Source organism: Schistocerca cancellata, chromosome 4, assembly GCF_023864275.1.
Source record: "Schistocerca cancellata isolate TAMUIC-IGC-003103 chromosome 4, iqSchCanc2.1, whole genome shotgun sequence".
NCBI lineage: Eukaryota > Metazoa > Arthropoda > Insecta > Orthoptera > Acrididae > Schistocerca > Schistocerca cancellata.
The window spans coordinates 126,914,785-126,935,228 of record NC_064629.1 but is presented as its reverse complement, the minus strand read 5'-3'; the positions used below and the strand labels follow the sequence as shown (position 1 = coordinate 126,935,228).

Sequence of the window (20,444 nt, the reverse complement as noted above, 5' to 3'; positions counted from 1 at the left end):
CCACTTTGCTTCTGGCCACAGTTAGGCATTGACATTCATCCTGGTAGACAGTTGGCTGGTAGTCATACCAATATAGAAAGCTCTGTAATGATTGCAGCAGAGGTGGTATATGACATGGTTTCTTTTACAGGTGGCCCGGCCTCTGATGGAGTAGGATAAGCCTGTGACAGTCCTGGAATAGGAAGTGCTGGGTTGGTGGACTGGGCAGAGCTTGTACCTGGATCTCCCACAAGCATATGATCTCGGTGACAAGGAGCTGGGACTGGAAGTGCCACAGCGATGGACTAGGATGCTGTTAAGGTTGGTTTAACAATGGAACACCAGTTTAGGAAGGATGGGAAGGATCTTGGGTAGGAGGTCCTTCATTTCAGGGCATGATGATAGATAAAGTCCTGACAAGGGATATGATTCAGTTGTTCCAGTCTAGGGTGGTGTTGGGTGACAAAGGGGGCACTACTTTGTTGCTGGTTCTTCAAAGTGGCAGGAGAACGGGGTGTGTGGGTATATGCCATGGGAAATCTGTTTGCTAAGTAGGTCTGGCGGATAGTGTGTGTCTGTGAAGGCCTTGATGAGACCTTCAGCACACTGGAACTCTGGAAGTTTGTGCTAATTTCTGGACAGAATATTAAAGACTTCTGGCAGCTCAGAGCTATACCTGGACCCTCTCAAACTTTCTTAGGCAGTTTATTAATGCACTCATTGATGACTTTGCTTGGACTAGTATTGTTCAGAGTACTATGTAACATTCCTGCCTTCATGCAGGGAGGGAGGGAGGGATGGATGGAGGGAAGGAGGTGGGAGGGAAGGAGGTGGGAGGGAAGGAGGTGGGAGGGAAGGAGGTGGGAGGGAAGGAGGTGGGAGGGAAGGAGGTGGGAGGGAAGGAGGTGGGAGGGAAGGAGGTGGGAGGGAAGGAGGTGGGAGGGAAGGAGGTGGGAGGGAAGGAGGTGGGAGGGAAGGAGGTGGGAGGGAAGGAGGTGGGAGGGAAGGAGGTGGGAGGGAAGGAGGTGGGAGGGAAGGAGGTGGGAGGTGGGAGGGAAGGAGGTGGGAGGGAAGGAGGTGGGAGGGAAGGAGGTGGGAGGGAAGGAGGTGGGAGGGAAGGAGGGATGGAGGGAGGTGTATGAGAGTGGGGGACAGAGCAGGAAAGGAGAGGAGGTGGGAAGGGGAACAACAGGTGAGTGCACTGGCAGTGGGTGGCATAATGAGGGTGAGGGGACGTGAAATAGGGTTAAGGTGATAGGACAGAAGGGCAGAAATTGTTGGGTGTAGGGTGTGGGGAATGTAGGCTGAGGTCAAGATAATTTTGAGAGCAGATAACATGTGTAATAAGAATAACTCCTATCTGCACAGTTCAGAAAAGCTGTTGGTGGAGGGGAGGGGAGGAGCCGGTGGCCTGGGCTGTGAAGTAGCCACTGAAATCAAGCATGTTATGCTCAGCTGCAACTAGTGCCACAGGGTAGTCTCTATGCTCTTGGCCACAGTTTGATGGTGGCCATTCATCCTGGTCGACAGCTGGTTGGTAGCCATACCCACATAAAAAGCTAGGCAATGATTGTAACAGAGATGGTATATGATGTGGCTGTTTTCACAGGTGGCCCGGCCTCTGATGGGGGTAGGGCATGTGGTCTTGCATCTGGGTCTTCCACAGGAAATGATCCCTGACAAAAGATGAGGTATTTGATGACAAAGGGGGCACTTCTTTGTAGCTGGTGGAAGGATAGGGGGTGTATGGGGATATGGCACAGGAAATCTGTTTGTGGAGTAGGTCTTGTGAGTAGTGTGTGTCTGTGAAGGCCTCGGTGAGACCAGATTACTGGGCAAGGGGTTCTTGTCAATGCAGATATGCTGCTCCCGGGTGGCCAGGCTGTATGGAGGGTATTTTTTGCTGCGGAAGGGATGGCAGCTGTCCAAGTGCAGGTTCTGTTGGTGGTTAATTGGTTTAATGTGGACAGAGGTGAGGATGGAGCCATCAGATCAGAGAGGAGGAGGTCGACATCCAGGTAGGTGGCATGCTGGTGTTGAGGACTGAATGAAGCATATGGGAAAGAAGACATTGAGTTTGTGAAGAAATGAGAATGGGATGTCTTGGCCCTGAGTACATACCATGAAGATATCACTGATGAACCTAAACCAGATTGGGGAAGAGGGGGGGTGGGGGGAGGGCTGGGAAGATTTCCTCTAGATGGCCCATTGCATAGGAGTGTGTCATGTGCTTGTCCATGGCCATGTTGCAAATTTGTTTGTATAGTTTCCTTTCAAAGAAGAAGTAGTTGTGTGTTAGGATAATGTTAGTAATGTGTACAAGGGATGGGGTAGTAGGTTATTCTGCCCAGACTGAATGAATTTCGGACCTCATTGAGAAACACTCCCGACCAATTGCTGAAATCTAGTCAAAGATACCAAACACTTCCTTCATCGACTTTCCACCACCACCACCTCTTCAGCTCCTAGATCCCTACTCGTCACCACTGACGCCACTTTCCTATACACAAACATCCCTCATGTTCATAGTCTTGCCAATTCTGAACATTACCTTTCCCAACATCCTTCAGACTACAGACCCATTACCCCTTTTCTCATACACATTACTAACTTTATCCTAAGGCACAACTACGTTTCCTTTGAAGCGAAGATATACAAACAAATCTGTGGCATGCCCATGGGAACCTGCATGGCACCCTTCTATGCCAACCTGTTTATGGGCCATCTAGAGAAAACATTCCTTGCCTCACATCACCCCAAACCCCTGGTCTACTGTGTGACTCCAATAAGGGTATATAAGAGATTAGCGTAGCATTCATGTCCTTCCAAACTGTGAGCAGTAAATGTGAAAACCTAAAGTAAGGCAACATTATTACCAAATGTGCCCAAAACAAGACCCAATGAGCTGGTATTCTTTTCTTGGCTGCTGAAGGACAAACACCAGTAGACATCCACTGAAGACTGAAGAACGAGTATGTGGCAACATGTCTGTTGAAAACCACCGTTGTTGAATGGTGATCCAAGTTCTGTGTGGGGTGCTGCAGCTTCATGATAATGCACATCCCTACATCACAAATGTTGTAATGCAGAAGTTATGCCAACTCAAGAGGGAGACACTCGTGCACCCACCCTATAGTCATGATCTCTCCCCATGTGATTATTACATCTTTGGTCCATTAACCCTTGCGCTGCTGCAGACGTGCTCTCTGCTCTGCATTCTGTGCTCAGGGCAGCTTTTGTTATGGATGCACTGCTGGCCAAATGCTGGTACCTGTCCTGAGAGGTGGCATTCCAATTGATATGAAATACTTATAATCTGATTTTATGAAAACTTGTGGTCTGATAGCTCCACTTAAAGAACTGAATTTCTTTTTGTTATCTATTATTTTTACTGCACTGCATCAAATTAAGTAAAACATTACATGAAATTTGAGGGGGGTTTGAAGAGGAAGAGACCCATTATGTAAACTTTGCATATGGTTTATTTTAGCTCATACACTGCAGTGAATCAAATGTAGATAAGATATTGAAATATTGTTTGAAACTAATAGCAGTAAGATATCTCATTTTGTTCTTGAATTGTTAGTGCTTAAAATTTGGTAACAAGTAGAAAGGCACTTGGTACATACCCCAACTCTGGAAATCCCATTTCAGTTCCATATAAAAATCGCCCATCTGATTCAGCGCTGCTACTAAAGAAGGTCTTCGCTCTTCCATTTGTTCTCGAGCCTGCTGCTTCAACTTCCGCACTAGTGAGGAGACTGAAAATAAAATTAAGAACTAATTGATAAAAATGATGATGACAACAGTTATTATAACAAATATAAGTAACACTAATGTAATATAACACATCAAGAGACACTGAATAAAGGCAGGTACTGAAAAAGGACACAAAGCACATACTGCCCACTATTAATGATTACTACTATCAAGAACTGTTCATCGCTGATTTAGAGTAGCGAACGAGTGCATTATCATCATCTTGTACAGTGTATTTGTCTTGGTATTCTTCAAGAAATCATAACTCAGTGTTTTTTTCAGTAATGCCTCCTACTCCCTCCTATTGTTCACTCCTACCCAAGAGTTATCACTGAGTCTGTATAAATTACAACGTGTCACACAAATTTTGGAATTTTTGTCTCCATGCAAGCTCGATACTGAAACATGTGCTCCGTTGTGGGCAATTTTTAAGTGAACTACAAAACCAAAATTATCCTCTCATGTAAAGCACACATCGCTCATGTCTTCTATCACTGCATTTTGAATCTCATTCTCGTCATTAACATAACGGCAAAGTCAAAGCAGAAAAAGTCAACTTGCTACTCCTTTTATGTCCTGGCCAAAAGGTGATAATTGAAGGGCTAGCATAGATGCTGTTAGCTTGCATGTGCCCCCACCAAGAGGCTACTACAAGTGGTATTCTTAGTGAAGCTGTGTGACTCAACCACATCCATGAAGTTAGTTATGTCGTGAATGGCAGGCAGCTCACTGTTTGTAAGAAGCCTTCATCTCGCAGCATTAACAGTCTAACTGTAACAACCCAACTCATGTTTTCAATATTTCCATTGTTTCTATTTAGATGGTTATTTTTTGGAATTCAGCTGTGATTTGTCCCTAAACTTCTTTACTGCTCAGGATAGCCCTGGGCAAATGGTACACTAAAACTTGCTCGGTATGGAATCACATGGGGACTAATATAATTTTCCATATTGGCCAAGTTTCTGGATTACACAAAACTCACCAGTCTACACAAAATTTGTCAGGTATCATGCACAAAATTACTGGCATAAATTTGTAATTATGCACGTATTTGCATACCTTCACTCCTACACTGTAGATGTTCATTTATTGTACCCTGAGGTGACAAAAGTCATGGGATACCTCCTAATATTGTGTAGGGTCTTCTTCAGCCTGGCATAGTGCAACAACTCGACGTGCATGGACTCAACAAGTTGTTGGAAGCCCCTGCAGAAATACTGAGCCATGCTGGCTCTATAACTTTCCATTATTGCGAAAGTGTTGTCGATGCAGGATTTTGTGCACAAACTGACCTCTTGATAATGTCTCATAAATGTTTTATGGGGTTCATGTGAGGTGGTCTGAATGGCCAAATCATTTGGTCGAATTATCCAGATTGTTCTTCAAACCAATCGCAAACAATTATGGCCAGGTGACATGGCGCATTGTCATCCATAAAAATTCCATCGCTGTTTGGTAACAAGTAGCCAAGCATAACCATTTCCAGTCAATGATCAGTCCAGTTTTACCCCAGGACCCAGTTCGTCCATGTAAAAACACCCCACACCATTACGGAACTACCACCAGCTTGCACAGTGCCTTGTTGATAACTTGGCCAATTTCACATCTGATATTTGACTTTCGGGTGGCAGGTTGCATTGTCCAGGAAATGGAGAACTTGGCAATTTCCTTTTTTTTTTTCATTTTATCACTGAAAGACGTGCAGCCAACCTTCCATAAGATCACTCACAATCCATGCCTATTTATTGCTTCACCATGTGACTGGAAGCGTACTGATGTCTATGTTTTTACCGCCTTTGCAATCACCAGTGGCTTCTCCATTTCACCTAACATGTTTCCACACAGCAGTACAGGGAGTCTTTCACTGGTCATTTTTCCTCTGGTGCACTTTTCACCTCGAATTGCTACAGATCCTGAAGGCAATACTCAATAAAAGAGTCCTACTTCAACAACAATGAACACGTCTTTGGGGTCATAATTCGCAATTACGTTGTACAGTATTGTCTTCCATTCTATTGGTACTCTTTTCTGCACTTCCTGAGCTTTACCATGCACTTCATTCCACAAGATGCTGTACCTAACTTTGTGAAACTGTCCAGACATCCTGTGGCTCCTTAAACTTCGCATTGCAAGCTCTTTAGAGACTTTCAGAGTCTCATTCTGCAATGTGGGTTCAGACCTATCTCTCTAATTTTTTCATTTTCCGTCTTCTTCGCCTTTCTTTTTATTTGCCTGTTCCCTTTCATCAATTCATTCCATATCTTACACTTGTCTCTTGAAAAATCACAAATCTGTGTTTTACTGCATTTCAAACGCAATATTATTTCAAGCACAAAGAGTTTGTCTTTATATTTGCCTTGATTACCCTAATCTTTCTGTTAAGTGTTAGCGACATATACTTTTTATTTGACATATTATCACTTGAAGTGCTACGACTCAACTGAAACTGCTAGAAAATATTGTAGGTAGCGGATTTCTAGGAATTCTTGGCCATGTCAGGTAAAACCATTCTTTAACGGTACAACATGCACCTCTTTCACTGTGTAGACTGCAGCGATGTGTTCGGAAGTGCGCAACAATGTTCCAGTGTGCGCCCACGCACGTGAATAATAATGGAAAATGAGAAATGCCGACAAACAGAGTGCTCACGAACTAGACGTTTCCTTTGACCTACCGACACTGCGTGTAACTTGGTCGTTGTTGCACAGAGCGGCACGGTTTGATGTCCACACACGCAGCGACATGCTGTGTCCACTCTTTTTCTTGGTTTTGTGCCGCTTGGCAGCACTATCAGGGATGTACAGTCTTCATGTTAAAAGTAGTGTCCTTGTAGAAACATGAATAACTATTGTATACTGTAATACAATAGTTGCAAAAACAACAATAAAAAGGATGCCAAGTTTAAATGAACGCAAAACCGCCGAGATTAGTGATCTTTTACAGAAGCTCGAACTTTAGCGCGGACTTCAATGTGAGATGCTTATAATAGTCCCCACAACGAAACTTTGTCTCAAAACCTGGCAGAAAATCCAAAGAGATTCTGGTCGTGTGTAAAGTATGCTATAGGCGAGACACGATCAATGCCTTCTCTGCATAATAGCAATGGAAATGCTATCGATGACAGTGCTGCTAAGGCAGAGTTACTAAACACAGCCTTCCAAAATTCCTCCACCAAAGAAGACGAAGTAAATATTCCATAATTCGAATCCAGAACAACTGCCAACATGAGTAACTTAGAAATATATCCTCAGAGTAGTGAAGCAACTTAAATCATTTGATAAAAGCAAGTCTTCTGGTCCACAATGCATACCAACAGATTCCTTTCAGAGTATGCTGATGCAATGGCTCCATATTTGACAATCATATACAACCGCTCACTCGTTGAAAGATCCGTACCCAAGGACTGGAAAGCTGCACAGATCACACCAATACTCAACAAAGGCAATAGGAATAATCCACTAAATTACAGGCCCATATCATTAGCGTAGATATGCAGCAGGATTTTGGAACATATATTGTGTTCGAACATTATGAATTACCTCGAAGAGAATGGTCTACTGATACACAGGCAACACGGATTTAGAGAAAATCTGATTTGTGAAACAAAACTAGCTCTAACTCACATGAAGTGTTGAGTGCTATCGACAAAGGATTTCGAATTGATTCCGTATTTCTACGTTTCCAGAAGGCTTTTGACACCGCATCTCACAAACGGCTTGTAATCAAATTGTATGCTAGTGGAATATGTTTCAGTTGTGTGACTAGATTCGTGATTTCCTGTTAGAGAGGTGTTAGTTCGTAGTAACTGATGGAAAGTCACCGAGTAAAACAAGTGATAGTCACTGTCGTTCCTTACATACCGTACATAAACGATTTAGAAGACACTCTGAGCAGCCGTCTTAGGATGTTTCCAGATGATGTCGTTTATCATCTAGTAAAGTCATCAATCAAAAGATCAAAAGCAACTGTAAAATGATTTAGATATCCATCTGGTGTGAAAACTGGGAACTGACCCTAAATAATGAAAAGTGTGAGGTCATCCACAGGAGTGCTAAAAGGAATCAGTTAAACTTTGGCTATGCAATAATTCAATCAAATCTGAAGGCAGTAAATTCAACTAAATATAGGTACCTAGGGTTAAAATTACAAACAACTTAGTTGGAAAGAACTCACACAAAATGTGGGGAAGGCGAATCAAAGACCATGCCTAAGACGCAACAGATTTAGTAACTAGACTGCCTACACTATGCTTGTCTCCTCCCCCCCCCTTTTTTTTTAAATCGAGAAATAAGTGTGTTACTGACGTGACACAGGATTTGAGGTGGAAATCATTAGAACAAAGGCGTTTTTCATTACGGTGGAATCTTCTCACGAAATTTCAATCATCAACTTCCTGCTCCAAATGTGAAAATATTTTGTTGACCTCAACCTACATAGGGAGAAAGGATTATCATAATAAAATGAGGAAAATCAGAGTTCCCTAGCTCTGTTCAAGAGTGAAATAACAGAAAATTATTGTGAAGGTGGTTCGATGAACCATCCACCAGTTTCCACGTTAAGCACGTTACGCTTTACACAAAAAAATTAACATGTAAAAGTATACCGAACGCGTCGGGACTGAAATACCTGTATGGTTTGGGCAGATTCCCGAATTATACACATTCTGCTTCGTTCAAGTTTTACTGTATTTGGTACTGAATGTAGCATAGCTGCTCCAAAATGATGCGTTTATCATGAACTCAATAATGTGCCAACAGAATACATGACTTGTGTTTTCAACAAAATTGGCATTGTGTACCACACAAAAGTAGCAATGAGGTTACTCACTTGAAGTTACGTACATGCAGTTTTGAAATGGTACAATTCGGAAAAATTGTAAATGATGAAATGGAACCAGTGTTCACAAAATTATGGCAACATCTACTGTTGCAACAACAGCACATGGAAAAGTGACAGGAGCTGCTGCAGCATGAGACAGCACAATGCATTACCAATGTCACCAACTCCTTTTGCAAGTTTTGTTGAGTTTAAAGAGAGATTTAGAGGAAGACTGAAGATCCTGTTTGACAAATGGTGACTTTCTACAAAGTAATTCTTCAGGATTTCCCGGTGAGGCACTGTCATGTTGATTAATCGGATTTCTGTGCTACAAAGTACTTCCAAACTATCATCACTCCTCCCAGAACCAAGTAGCTTATCATTATATGATATTTTTATTCACAATCTGAACACTTATGCTGACTTTTTAATCCATAACTTGGTGATTATACTATAATCTGATCATTAAGATTAGTCACATCTAACCCTAGTCTTAATGACAGTGTTACAATTGACCAATTTTACGAAGTAGTGTTGATGGCATCTGAATTACCTGTTCTATGTAACTTTGGAATATGGAAGTATATTGGTAACTCCAAATGGCAAAGACTTTTGCCTGTACATATCAAATTGCATTTGTTAAGGAGATGTACTCATGTTTCTGTGCCTTGTAGGAACTGCGGTAACTTCACCAGTAGCAACAACCATATTCAGCATACACACTTTTAATTTATTTGGTTTTCAGTTCAATGATTATGTGAACATGGTCTTCATTAGTAAAGTATCTATTGATTTTGGTAAGTTGAGGGAAACCTACGGGCAGCTTTTTGAGGCTATTCTTGGGTGCACCATTTTATACCCATTTCTACTAGCCAGCAGTTAATACTTATGACACGAGATAAAAAGCCATAGGGATTAATAAGAATCTGCATGGGCTTCGAAGCCACCATAAATACCCAGTAGACCACAGATTTACTGATAAGGAATTTAGCTGGAAGCGAATACTTCTCAAAATTTGATAGCACTCTGTTTTTGCTAATGTGCTGTTGCCCGGAAACCACGACCTGGAAGTTGCTGGTGAATGGTATTTACTATTTTGGCAGGTCTGTATCTGCAATTCCTGTAAGACACAGAGACATGAGTGCTACCACTTAACAAATTCAGTTTGATACGTACGGGCAAAACTGTTCACCACTGGAAGTTAACAGCACTTCCGCCATACTCCAAAGTTAATTAGAACAGTTAAGTTATGGTTAATTTCAGGCATATTAGAACCCACATTGTGCTTGCTCACCATTAACCTGATGACAATAGTTCACAATTATCTTTACTGGATGACACACAGTCATATCACAATAAGGTGACATTGCGTCAGTTATATCCACAAGGTGGTTACAATTAAAAGTGCACCTACTCATAAAGATCCAGTGTGGGCTGTAATTATCATATCACAGAGAAACTTTGTAGATACTCTAATGTGTTAATTTGGAATCGATTTACACTGGGAAAAAAAATTAGTCCCAATTTTGGCCACCAGGTGCAAATCTGGTGCTGTGAATGCGAGGAAGATATATACAGAGAAATGTTTCCATATGTAATGGATTAGGAACAGGAAAGGTCAAACAAGAGAGAAGCGCATAATGTTGGATTTATTATTAGTCGCTGCTTACGCAGTTTGTTCAACACGAGCACAGGAGACATCGATGAGATGCTGCAGCCTAGAACAATGTGATCAACTGTTGCTCATAGCAGTTCTGATGGAATCTGAGCAACATGTCTCCTTATACTGGCCTTCAGATCATGTAGAGACTGAACGTGTCCCTGGTAAACAAGTTCTTTTAGATAGCCCTAGAGCCAAAAGTCACATGGATTCAGATCAGGTGATCTCGCAGGCCCTGCATCTGGAAAACTTCTGGAGATGACATGTTTGTGACAGGTTGCATTAAGCAGATCTTTCACTGGGTGAGTGACATGAGCTGCTGCCCCAACTTTGCAGAAAGAGGTTCTGAAGTCAGGAAAAGAGGCTGTAGGAGAGTTCTTCAAGGAGGGTATAAAGAAGCTTATGCCATCACTCATACATGCATTTTATGCGATGGTGACCATGTAGCAACAATATTCTGCAATTCTTTTCAAATAACCTTTTTCTAAAAAAATATAAAAATCAACTACACTTACTTTCTGAACATGTCTTGTGACTATGATCTGTAACGGGTATTTTTGCATTTGAGTGTAATGTCACTGTGACTCTTCAATTAGGGTATTTAATAATATTAAAATGTGTCCAGTCACCTCTCTTTGCTTGTGTTAATGTAAGACACACTAAGGAGCTAAACTACATTTACAAGGACTCAGTGTTTTTTCACACCTGATAACACATTACTTGCCATGAAAATCAAGTTCACTGTCCTAACAATAGCTTCATAACTAAAACACTATCCTTTTACAGATATAAGGATAATACAATAGTTTTCTTGGATAACAGAAATGAAACAGAAGATCTGTGCACCAGTTTTAATAATTTACAGCTAAACATTTACTTCACAGTCATGCATAAACAGACTATTAATTTAGTTTTTTACCTCTCTGTCTGTGTCAGAAACAACAAATACATCTTTCACATACATAGAAAGGAGACAGTTGCAGACAAAACAGCTCGTTCCAGCCACGTGTACACTGGCTGCATACAGAAGCATATTGAACAGAGCATTCAACATGTCTCATGTAGAACTAAAGTAAGAAGTTAAAATCATGAAACAAATATAACACACCAGCCTGATTTCTCGTCCCATTCCATGCCATCAGTCCTCATTTGTAATTTACAGGGTGGTGCACGAAATGTGTTACCACTTTGTTTTTGAATATAAACTTTATTGTCAATACAATATGAAAGGAACATATACTACAATGAAGAGCCATCCATGGAGATTTGTTCTAACTCAGCACATGCTCAATATGTCCACCATTTCGTTTCCTAACTTCCTTCAAACGAACACTGAAGTTAGTGATTACCCTACGGCACATGTCTTCCGTAATTTCACTGCAAGCTTGAAGAATAAGTCTTATGGGTTCCATTAAATCACGTGGGCATTTCGGGAATATTTTTTCCTTTAGGTATCCCCAAAGAAAAAGGTCACATGGATTGAGGTCTGGACTATTGAGAGGAGGTGGGGGGGTGGCAATTTTGTCCATCATTGCAGCAACCTGGAAACCTGAGTGAAATGATCCGCATGTTGAAATGCTCGTGTAAAAACTCCAACACAGTGTTTGCAGTATGTGGCCTTGCTCCATCTTGCATGAACCACTGCGTGTTGAAGGGTGAGGCAGTAGCAAGAATCAGTGGAATGAAGCTATTGCGAAGCATGCTCAAATAACGCTCGCTGTTCACAGTTTGTTCAAAGAAAAAGGGTCCAATAAATCCGTGACTGGAAATTGCTGCCCACGCTGTAATCCTCGGAGCATAATGTTGTCATTCATGAAGCACTTGTGGGTTTTCATTGGCCCAAAAGCATAAATTTTGTTTAACCACACCGTCTAAATGAAAATGCGCCTTGTCTGAAAACCAAATGTTGTTGAGAGTTTCTTCCCTATCCTCCGCCCACTGACCAAACAGTAGTCTCTGCTGCTTGTGTTCTTCAGTGAGCTTCTGTGCACAGGTCATCTTGTATTGGTACATATGGAGGTCACTTTTAAGAATGTGTTGAAAAGAGCGTCTGGATATTCCCAGTTGCACTGCTGCCTTTCTACATGATTTCCCGGGACTTCTCTGTACAGCAACTCGTACTGCTTCAATATTCTCCGGCAAACAAACAGGCTCAGGCCAAGGTCGCTTCGCTTCCAATACTGTTCCTTCCTGTACAAATTTATTGTACATTTATTGTACAACCTGTGGATGGTCTTCTTGCAAAGGACCCATCGTGTGTTAAACTGTTGTCGAAAATGCCTCTGAGTCACAACAAGGCTTTTCGTTTATGAAAAACTAACACAATTGCTGATCGTTGCTGTGTCATCAGTCTTCCATTGTCAGTCATTGCTGCTTACTAGTCTCCTAGCGGCAGTATCGTGAATTGCACTTCATTTCGTAGCGCATTTGTTTCTCCAAGCTCTGCTGGTACTGCTGTAGAGATCCCAGCGGGATATCTAACGTGCGTCGTAAATTGTGAAAGAAACAATTGGTAACACATTTCATGCGCCACCCTGTATCTTTCGCCTTATACAATTATGAAATGACTTTTACATACACGTGTCCATAAACAAAAGGTGAATATATGTGTAATGAGATCTCCCACCCACACAGACACATACACACGTACAAATGTTGGTTGTATGTATGACTTTTTTCAGTCATGACCTACTTTTATTCTGTCATATTTGTGCACAGCTGTTACAATATCTATTTATATCTGATGATGAACTACAAATTCAGCTCAACTGTAACAGGTGTATATATACTACTTAAGATGACATATGAAAATTTGTGCTGGAACGGGATTCGACACCAGATTTCCTGGTTTTGGTGAGTGGTCCAAGGTTACCCTACCACTTAGGCCATCTGAGCATGCTCTACAGACTGACACAAACTTCCACATATCACACACCCATCTATTTCTTCTCATAGGTTGTTAACTGATTCGCATATCTCGTGATTCCTGTTCAGGTTTTAGGTTTAGGTGATGAAAATGACAATGATAGTCTATGACTTCTCTGTCTATGGATGGTTGACAGTACTGGTTGGATGTACCTCTGAATGTTAGACAAAGGATGTACTTCCAGCACGATGTGGCATCAATGCATTTCGGCACTGATGTGAGGAATCATCTGAGAGCCACCTTTGGGAATTGATGTTACACCCGAGGTGGCTCTGCAGTCTGGTCATCCAGGTCACCTAGCCTCAAGTGTGGATTTCTTCTTCGGGGAGCATATGAAGCAGCTCGTGTATGAAATCATTGTGGAAACAGAAGATGACCTGAACGCTAGAACTGCCATCATTGCTTGTACCATTGCCGAGGTGCCAGAAATCTTGAAATGGACACACCAAACAATGGTCTGATGCTGTACTGCATGCATACAGGCCAGTGGTCATGCATTTAAGCAGTTCCTGTGAATACCACTGCTGTAACTGCCATGCTTAACTACCTTCTGTGTAAATTGTCCCTAGCATCATAAGTCAAGGCCCTTATGCATATTAGCTAAATATATATGTTTTCATGTTTGTTACCTCCTGTATTAATTTGAATGAATGTTTTCAGAACACCCTGTATAAGACAAAGACATGCCCGTGACAAAAATGACAATGATAATCTATGACTTCTAAACCTGCACAGGAATAATGAGGCATGCAACTATGGGTAAATGAATTAACATTCTATGAAAAGAAATACACAGAGATCATCCGACGAGTGTGGTCGTACAGCTTAAGTGGTAAGGCGACCACTTGTGATAAGCAGGAAACCAAGGTTCGAGTCTCAATCCATCACAAATTTTCGCATGTCACCTAAGGTAGTATGGGTATTACAGTTAAGTTGAATTTCAGGAATAAATTTCATTGTTACAATATCAGTTTACATGTCAGAGATATAGTTTGTTATTAAATTTATATCAATTATGAAAACTGACATTATATCATATGTAAAATTTGTTCTGAATTTTATCACCTACAAGAATTTTCAAAGTTCTCGATTTTCTCGAAAACACATACTTGATATCAAGAGAACGATTTCCCAATTGTTTGTATATTCTTTGTATCTTCTAGTGAATTTTCGTCCTGTTTGATGTAGATTGTGTTACAATCACTACATTTAATTTTATATACTCCTGATTTGTCATATTTTTGAGCATTTTCCTTTGTTTACTTGTTTATTCTCTGTGAAAACTCTTAATTTTAACATTAGTATTATGAAATGTGTTACTAATTTTGTGAAAAATATTTACCACATATGGTAACCTAATGAATTTTTCCTTCTTTATTTCTTTCTATTTTTGCTAATGTTAATTCATCATTTCAGTTTGCAAATTAGGCCCTATTTTTTTTCTTTTCTTTTTTCTTGTTATGTCTCGCAGAGCAAGACAGCAGCATTTTGTTAACACTCGGAATGAGATTGGAGTAGCACGAAATGTGGCACTTGCGAACCACCACCAAGTCAACCTAACGGAACAACATGAAAAAGCACATGAGCATAGAGTCGGTAAAGAAGGATCAGGCTAGCAATAGTATGTGACTGATTCCGGACTCTGTACGGTGGAACCAGGAGAATTACGACTGCACAGACACTTCCCAATGTGTGTGACACACTCACTGCTGACAGTGGAGTCGTGGGTCACTCCGAAGAAATGGAAGGAAGATTAGAGTTTAATGTCCGGTCGACAATGTGGTCATCAGAGACAGAGCACAAGCCAGGATTACGAAAGGATGGGATAGGAAATTGGTAATTCCCTTTTCATAGGAACCATCATGGGATTTGTTTGGAGTGACTGAGGGAAATTATGGAATACCTATAGCTGGATGGCCAAATGGGGAATTGAACACCTTGCTCTATGGATCACTCCTACTCTCAACCATGAACAACTCCATGTCTAGTGGGGATACCAAATCCCACCACCCTTCAAGAAGCACATAGGGCCAAAAATGCCCAGGCATGTGCTAGTGTTGCTGAGTTACAGGACCTCGGGCAGCAGGTATCTCGGTCAGGGGTTCTGCCAGGGCACCTACTGCTGGGATATCGAGTACAACTCTGAGGGTGTTGACAGACTGATACTCTGCCCGAAGATCGATGAGGACTGGAGCCTATGGTGGCTGCTGCACTGACAGAGGGAGGTACTCCACCTCCAGCAGATCCATGTGCGGCAAGCAGTTCTCCTGGGTGAACGATTTTACAGAGCAAGAGTGCAAATTATTTGGCAAGCAACACACAGGTATTGAGAATGTTGTCAGGTACTGCTTGGTGCTTGAAGCAAAGGGTAGTTGGTCCCTCCTGCCTGTGAGAATGTTGCCTGTATTACTGAGCTGTGGCAGCCATTGTTCATTGTGATGCAGGCATAGCTGATTAGCATCAAGTTTCAGGTGCTGCTGACCCACTGCAATAAATTGTCACCCTTATTTCTCACCATGATGTCTTGCATCCCAAATGTGTGTACCCCGACAGTGAAATCTTGATGACATTTGACATGATCCTTGGGACAGGGACACGCAGCACTGGTCACAATAGATCAGAGAGACCACAACACTGATGGCCATGCCAGACTGTGCCCATTGGTTGGAGTTACCTGGATACGGCATCCATTCTAGTGACCTCCGAGATTGTTTTCTTCGATTTTAATGTCCTGACCAACTGGTCAACCTCTGCATTAGATGCTGAACACAATGGCATAATGGCCAAGTGCTGAATACCATTTCAGTGGCAGAACACTTCACTTTTCTCCAGCACAAAATGGCGACCATCGTCTGCGAATGGAGTACACGGTCCACCCTCAATAGTGAAAGCAACAGAAAAAAACACTAACAGTAGTGTGCAATATCATGGAGAACAACCTAGCCACATAGGGGAAATTAAACAAGATGTCTACCATTAGAGACACATTGCTCATAAGAAGGGATCAGCAAAATCTGCATACAGTTGGTTGGTTTGTGGGGTTGAAGGGACCAGACTGCAAAGGTCATCAGTCCCTGCATCCACGACCGTGTAAACCCGCAAGGAATAAAAACAAGCAACGGAGGTAACAAGGGACGACAAAGAACAAGAAAGACACAGACAAAGACCAGAAAAAAGGGAATTAAAAGCACGCAGAGTTGTACAGTGGTTGGCTGACCAGGGAAACAAAAAAGGAAAAGCAAACCACCAAGAGACACACAAAAAACCCAAATCTAAAACGATAGGCCAAAGGCCAGACTTAACACACAAAAGAGACAAACCCTCAGATTGAGCGATAAAAGCCGCCTGCTCGAATAAAACTCATACTTAAGCCAGCCATTGCAGCTTCATCCATTAAAAGAGCAGGGAGTGTATCAGGCAGCGCAAACATCTGTCTGAGCGCCAGTTAAAAACGGACAGTCCAACAAGATGTGGGCCACAGTCAACACTGACCCGCAGCAACATAGCGGTGGGTTCCCACGGCGCAATAAATGACCATGCGTCAGCCAGGTGTGGCCAATGCATAGCCGGCAAGAACAACGGAGTCCTTGCAAGAGGCTCGCATGGAGGAGCGCCACAAACCTGTAGTCTCCGTGATGACCTTAAGTTTGTTGGGTAAAGGCAGGGTGCGCCATTCGTCACCCCAGGTACCATGGACTATCTGCCGCAATACGGACTGGAGATCACATTCCGAAAGGCCAATCTCCAGGGTCGGTTCACTGATAGCCTGTTTGCCCAGCCTGCCAACACGTTCATTACCTGGGATGCCGACATAACCCGGGCTCCACACAAAAACCTCGGAGCAGCTGCAATGGGCAAGAGTATGGATGGACTCCTGGACAGCCATCACGAGACGAGAACTAGGAAAACACTGGTCGACAGCTTGTAAAGCGCTCAGGGAGTTACTACAGATAACGAAGGACTCACCTGAGCAGGAGCGGATATACTCGAGGCCGCGAGAGATGGCTACCAGCTCTGCAGTGAAAACACCGCAGCCATCCAGCAAGGAGTGTTGTTCAGATCGATCCCCAAGAGTAAAACCATAACCAACTTGACCAGCAACCATGGAACCATCGGTATAGACTACGTCAGAGCCATGAAATGTGGCAAGGATGGAAAGAAAGCATTGGTGGAGGGCCTCAGGAGGTACTGAGTCATTCGAGCCTCGTGCCAAATCCAGCTGAAGGCATGGGCAGGGCACACACCACAGGGGTATACGTAAATGGGCCAGGAAAAGAGGTGGGTAAGGGAAATACTCAAGCCCAGAGAGAAGAGACCCAACACGAACCGCAATCGTACACCCTGACCGGCGCTGCCGTTCTGGAAGATGGACGACTGAGTTGGTGAACAGGAGGCGATAATTTGGATGCCCGGGCAAGCTAAAGACATGTGCAGCATAAGCAGCCAGTAGTCGTTGGCCCCGGATCCACAATGGAGGGACACAAGCCTCCACAAGTAGGCTGTTTACAGGGCTTGTGCAGAAAGCTCCAGTTGGGTGTTGGATCCCGCAGTGAAGTATGAGGTCAAGCAACCGCAACGCGGAAGGTGATGCCAAACCGTAAGCCAGGTTCCCATAATAGAGATGGAGCTGAATCAATGCCTGATACAGTCATAGAAGGGTAGACCGATCGGCGCCCCAGCTCGTGTGACTCAAGCAACGAAGAGCATTAATATGCCGCCAGTATGTTTGTTTAAGCTGCCGAATATGAGGGAGCCAAGTCAAATGGGTATCAAATAGCAATCCCAAAAACCGATGCATCTCCACCACAGTAAGAGGTTCGCCATCAATATAAAGCCGTGGCTCAGGGTGAACAGTGCGATGCCGGCGGAAATGCATGACCCAAGTCTTGGCAGCTGAAAACTGGAAGCCACGAGTTACGGCCCAAGACTGCGCCTTGCGGATAGTGTCCTGCAGCTGCCAATTAGCAACTGCAATTCCAGTGGAGCTATAGTACAGGCAAAAGTCATCAGCATACAAAGAAACTGATATGGACGGTTGGTTGGTCGGTTTGTGAGATAAGGGACCAGATTGCGATAGTCATCGGTCCCTTGTTCCAGAACTGCAAACACCCACACCGAATAAAAACGAAGAATGGAAACGACAACAGATGACACAGGACAAGAAAGACGCAGACAAAGATCAGACAAAACGAATTAAAATCACACACAGTGTGACAGTGGTTGGCCAACCATAGAGAAAAAAAAGGAAAAGCCAACCACCGAGAAACACACTAAAACTCACTCTAAAATCGTAGGCCAAAGGCCAGACTCTATATAATAATAATAATAATAAAACCACTCAGATTAAGTGATAAAAACCCCCTGCCCGAATAAAACGCAAAACTAAGCCTGCCATGGCAGTGTCATTTGTTAAAAGGGCAGGGAGCGTGTCAGGCAGCGCAACAAAATGTGGACTACCGTCAAATCGGATCCGCAGCGACATAGAGGTGGGTCCTCATGGTGCAATAAGTGCCTGTGCGTCATCCGTGTGTGCCCAATGCACAGCCGGCAGAGGACAACAGACTCCTTGCGAGAGACCCGCATGGATGACTGCCACACAGTCGTCATCTCCTTGACAGCACGGAGTTTATTGCATGTGGTCAGATCGCGCCATTCAGCGTCCCATAGCGCAAAAACTTTGTGGCGTAAGACTGCTCGCAAATCAGTGTCCGGGAGGCCAATGTCCAGAGTTGGTTCACTGGTGGCCTGTTTGGCCAGGCGGTCAACATGTTCATTGCCCGGGATGCCAACATGACCAGGGGTCCACCCAAAGACCACAGAGCAGCCACAGAGGGCAAGAGTATGGAGGGACTCCTGGACAGCCATCACCAGACGAGAGTGAGGGAAGCACTGGTCGATAGCTCGTAAACTGCTCAGGGAGTTGCTACAGATAACGAAGGACTCACCTGAGCAGGAGCGGATGTACTCTAGGACACAAAAGATCGCGACCAGCTCAGCAGTGAAAACGCTGCAGCCAGCCGGCAATGAATGTTGTTCGTAATGGTCCCCTAGAGTGAGAGCATAACCGACACGACCAGCAACCATCTAACCGTCAGTGTAAACAACACCAAAGCCCTGATACATGGCAAGGATGGAAAGAAAGCGGCGGCAGACGAACTCCGGATGGAGTGAGTCCTTCGGGCCCTGTGCCAATTCAAGCTGAAGGCAAGGTCGGGGCACACACCACAGGGGTGTACGCAGGGGGGCCCGGAAAGGAGGTGGAAGAGGGAAAACCCCAAGCCCAGAGAGAAGCTCTCTGATGTGGACCGCGATCGTACAACCCGACCGGGGCCAATGTTCTGGGAGATGGACGACTGACTGAGGGAACAGGAGATGATACTTTGGATGCCCGGGCATGCTATAAACATGTGTAGCATAAGTGGCCAGTAAGCGTTGGTGCCGTAACCGCAGTGGAGGGACACCTGCCTCCACGAGTATGCTGTTCACAGAGCTGGTCCGTAAAGCACCAGTGGCAAGTCGGATTCCGCTGTGAAGTATTGGGTCCAGCACCCGCAACGCAGAAGGGGATGCAGAACTAGCCAGGCTCCCATAATCAAGACGGGACTGGATTAATGCCTGGTAGAGCTGTAAGAGGGTAGATCAGTCGGCGCCCCAGCTAGTGTGGCTCAAGCATCGCAGAGCATTAAGATGCTGCCAACACATCTGTTTAAGCTGCCGAATATGCATAAGCCAAGTCAACCGGGCATCAAAAACCACACCCAGAAACCAATGTCTCTCCACCACAGCAAGAGGTTCGCCATCAAGATATAGCCGCGGCTCAGGGTGAACAGCGCGTCACCGGCAGAAATGCATAACGCAGGTCTTGGCAGCCGAAAACTGGAAGCCATGCACTACAGCCCAAGACTGTGCCTTGCGGATAGTGCCCTGCAGCTGACATTCAGCAGCTGCAATGCCAATGGAGCTATGGTAGAGGCAGAAGCTGAGACAGACGTTCCCACCGCCGCAGCGTGTCTGTCAATTGCAATTAAAAACTGGCAGACACTTAAGACAGACCCCTGTGGTACCCCGTTCTCCTGAACTCGGTGGGAACTATGGGATGCCGCGAATTGCATGCGGAAGGTACAATGAAACAGAAAATTTCTTATGAAAATCGGCAGCGGACCCCGAAGACCCTAACCATGAAGCGTAGAGAGGATGTGATGGCGCCATGTCGTATCATACGCCTTCCGCATGTAAAAAAAAAAAACAGCGGCGAGGTGCTGACGGCGGGCAAAGGCCGTGCGGATGGCTGACTCCAGGCTC

The 20,444-nt window shown here is 43.8% G+C and overlaps 1 protein-coding gene across 2 annotated transcripts in view; it reads right to left on the bottom strand.

Annotated features, from left to right (window-relative positions):
• The window catches only part of LOC126184582 (ankyrin repeat domain-containing protein 13C), a 112,342-nt gene that overhangs the window by 44,253 nt on the left and 47,645 nt on the right, over window positions 1-20,444 (bottom strand). For both annotated transcript variants that reach the window (XM_049927014.1, XM_049927015.1), the window contains exon 4: window positions 3,609-3,740. In XM_049927014.1, coding sequence (XP_049782971.1) covers window positions 3,609-3,740 — 132 coding nt within the window. The remainder of the gene's footprint in view (window positions 1-3,608; window positions 3,741-20,444) is intronic.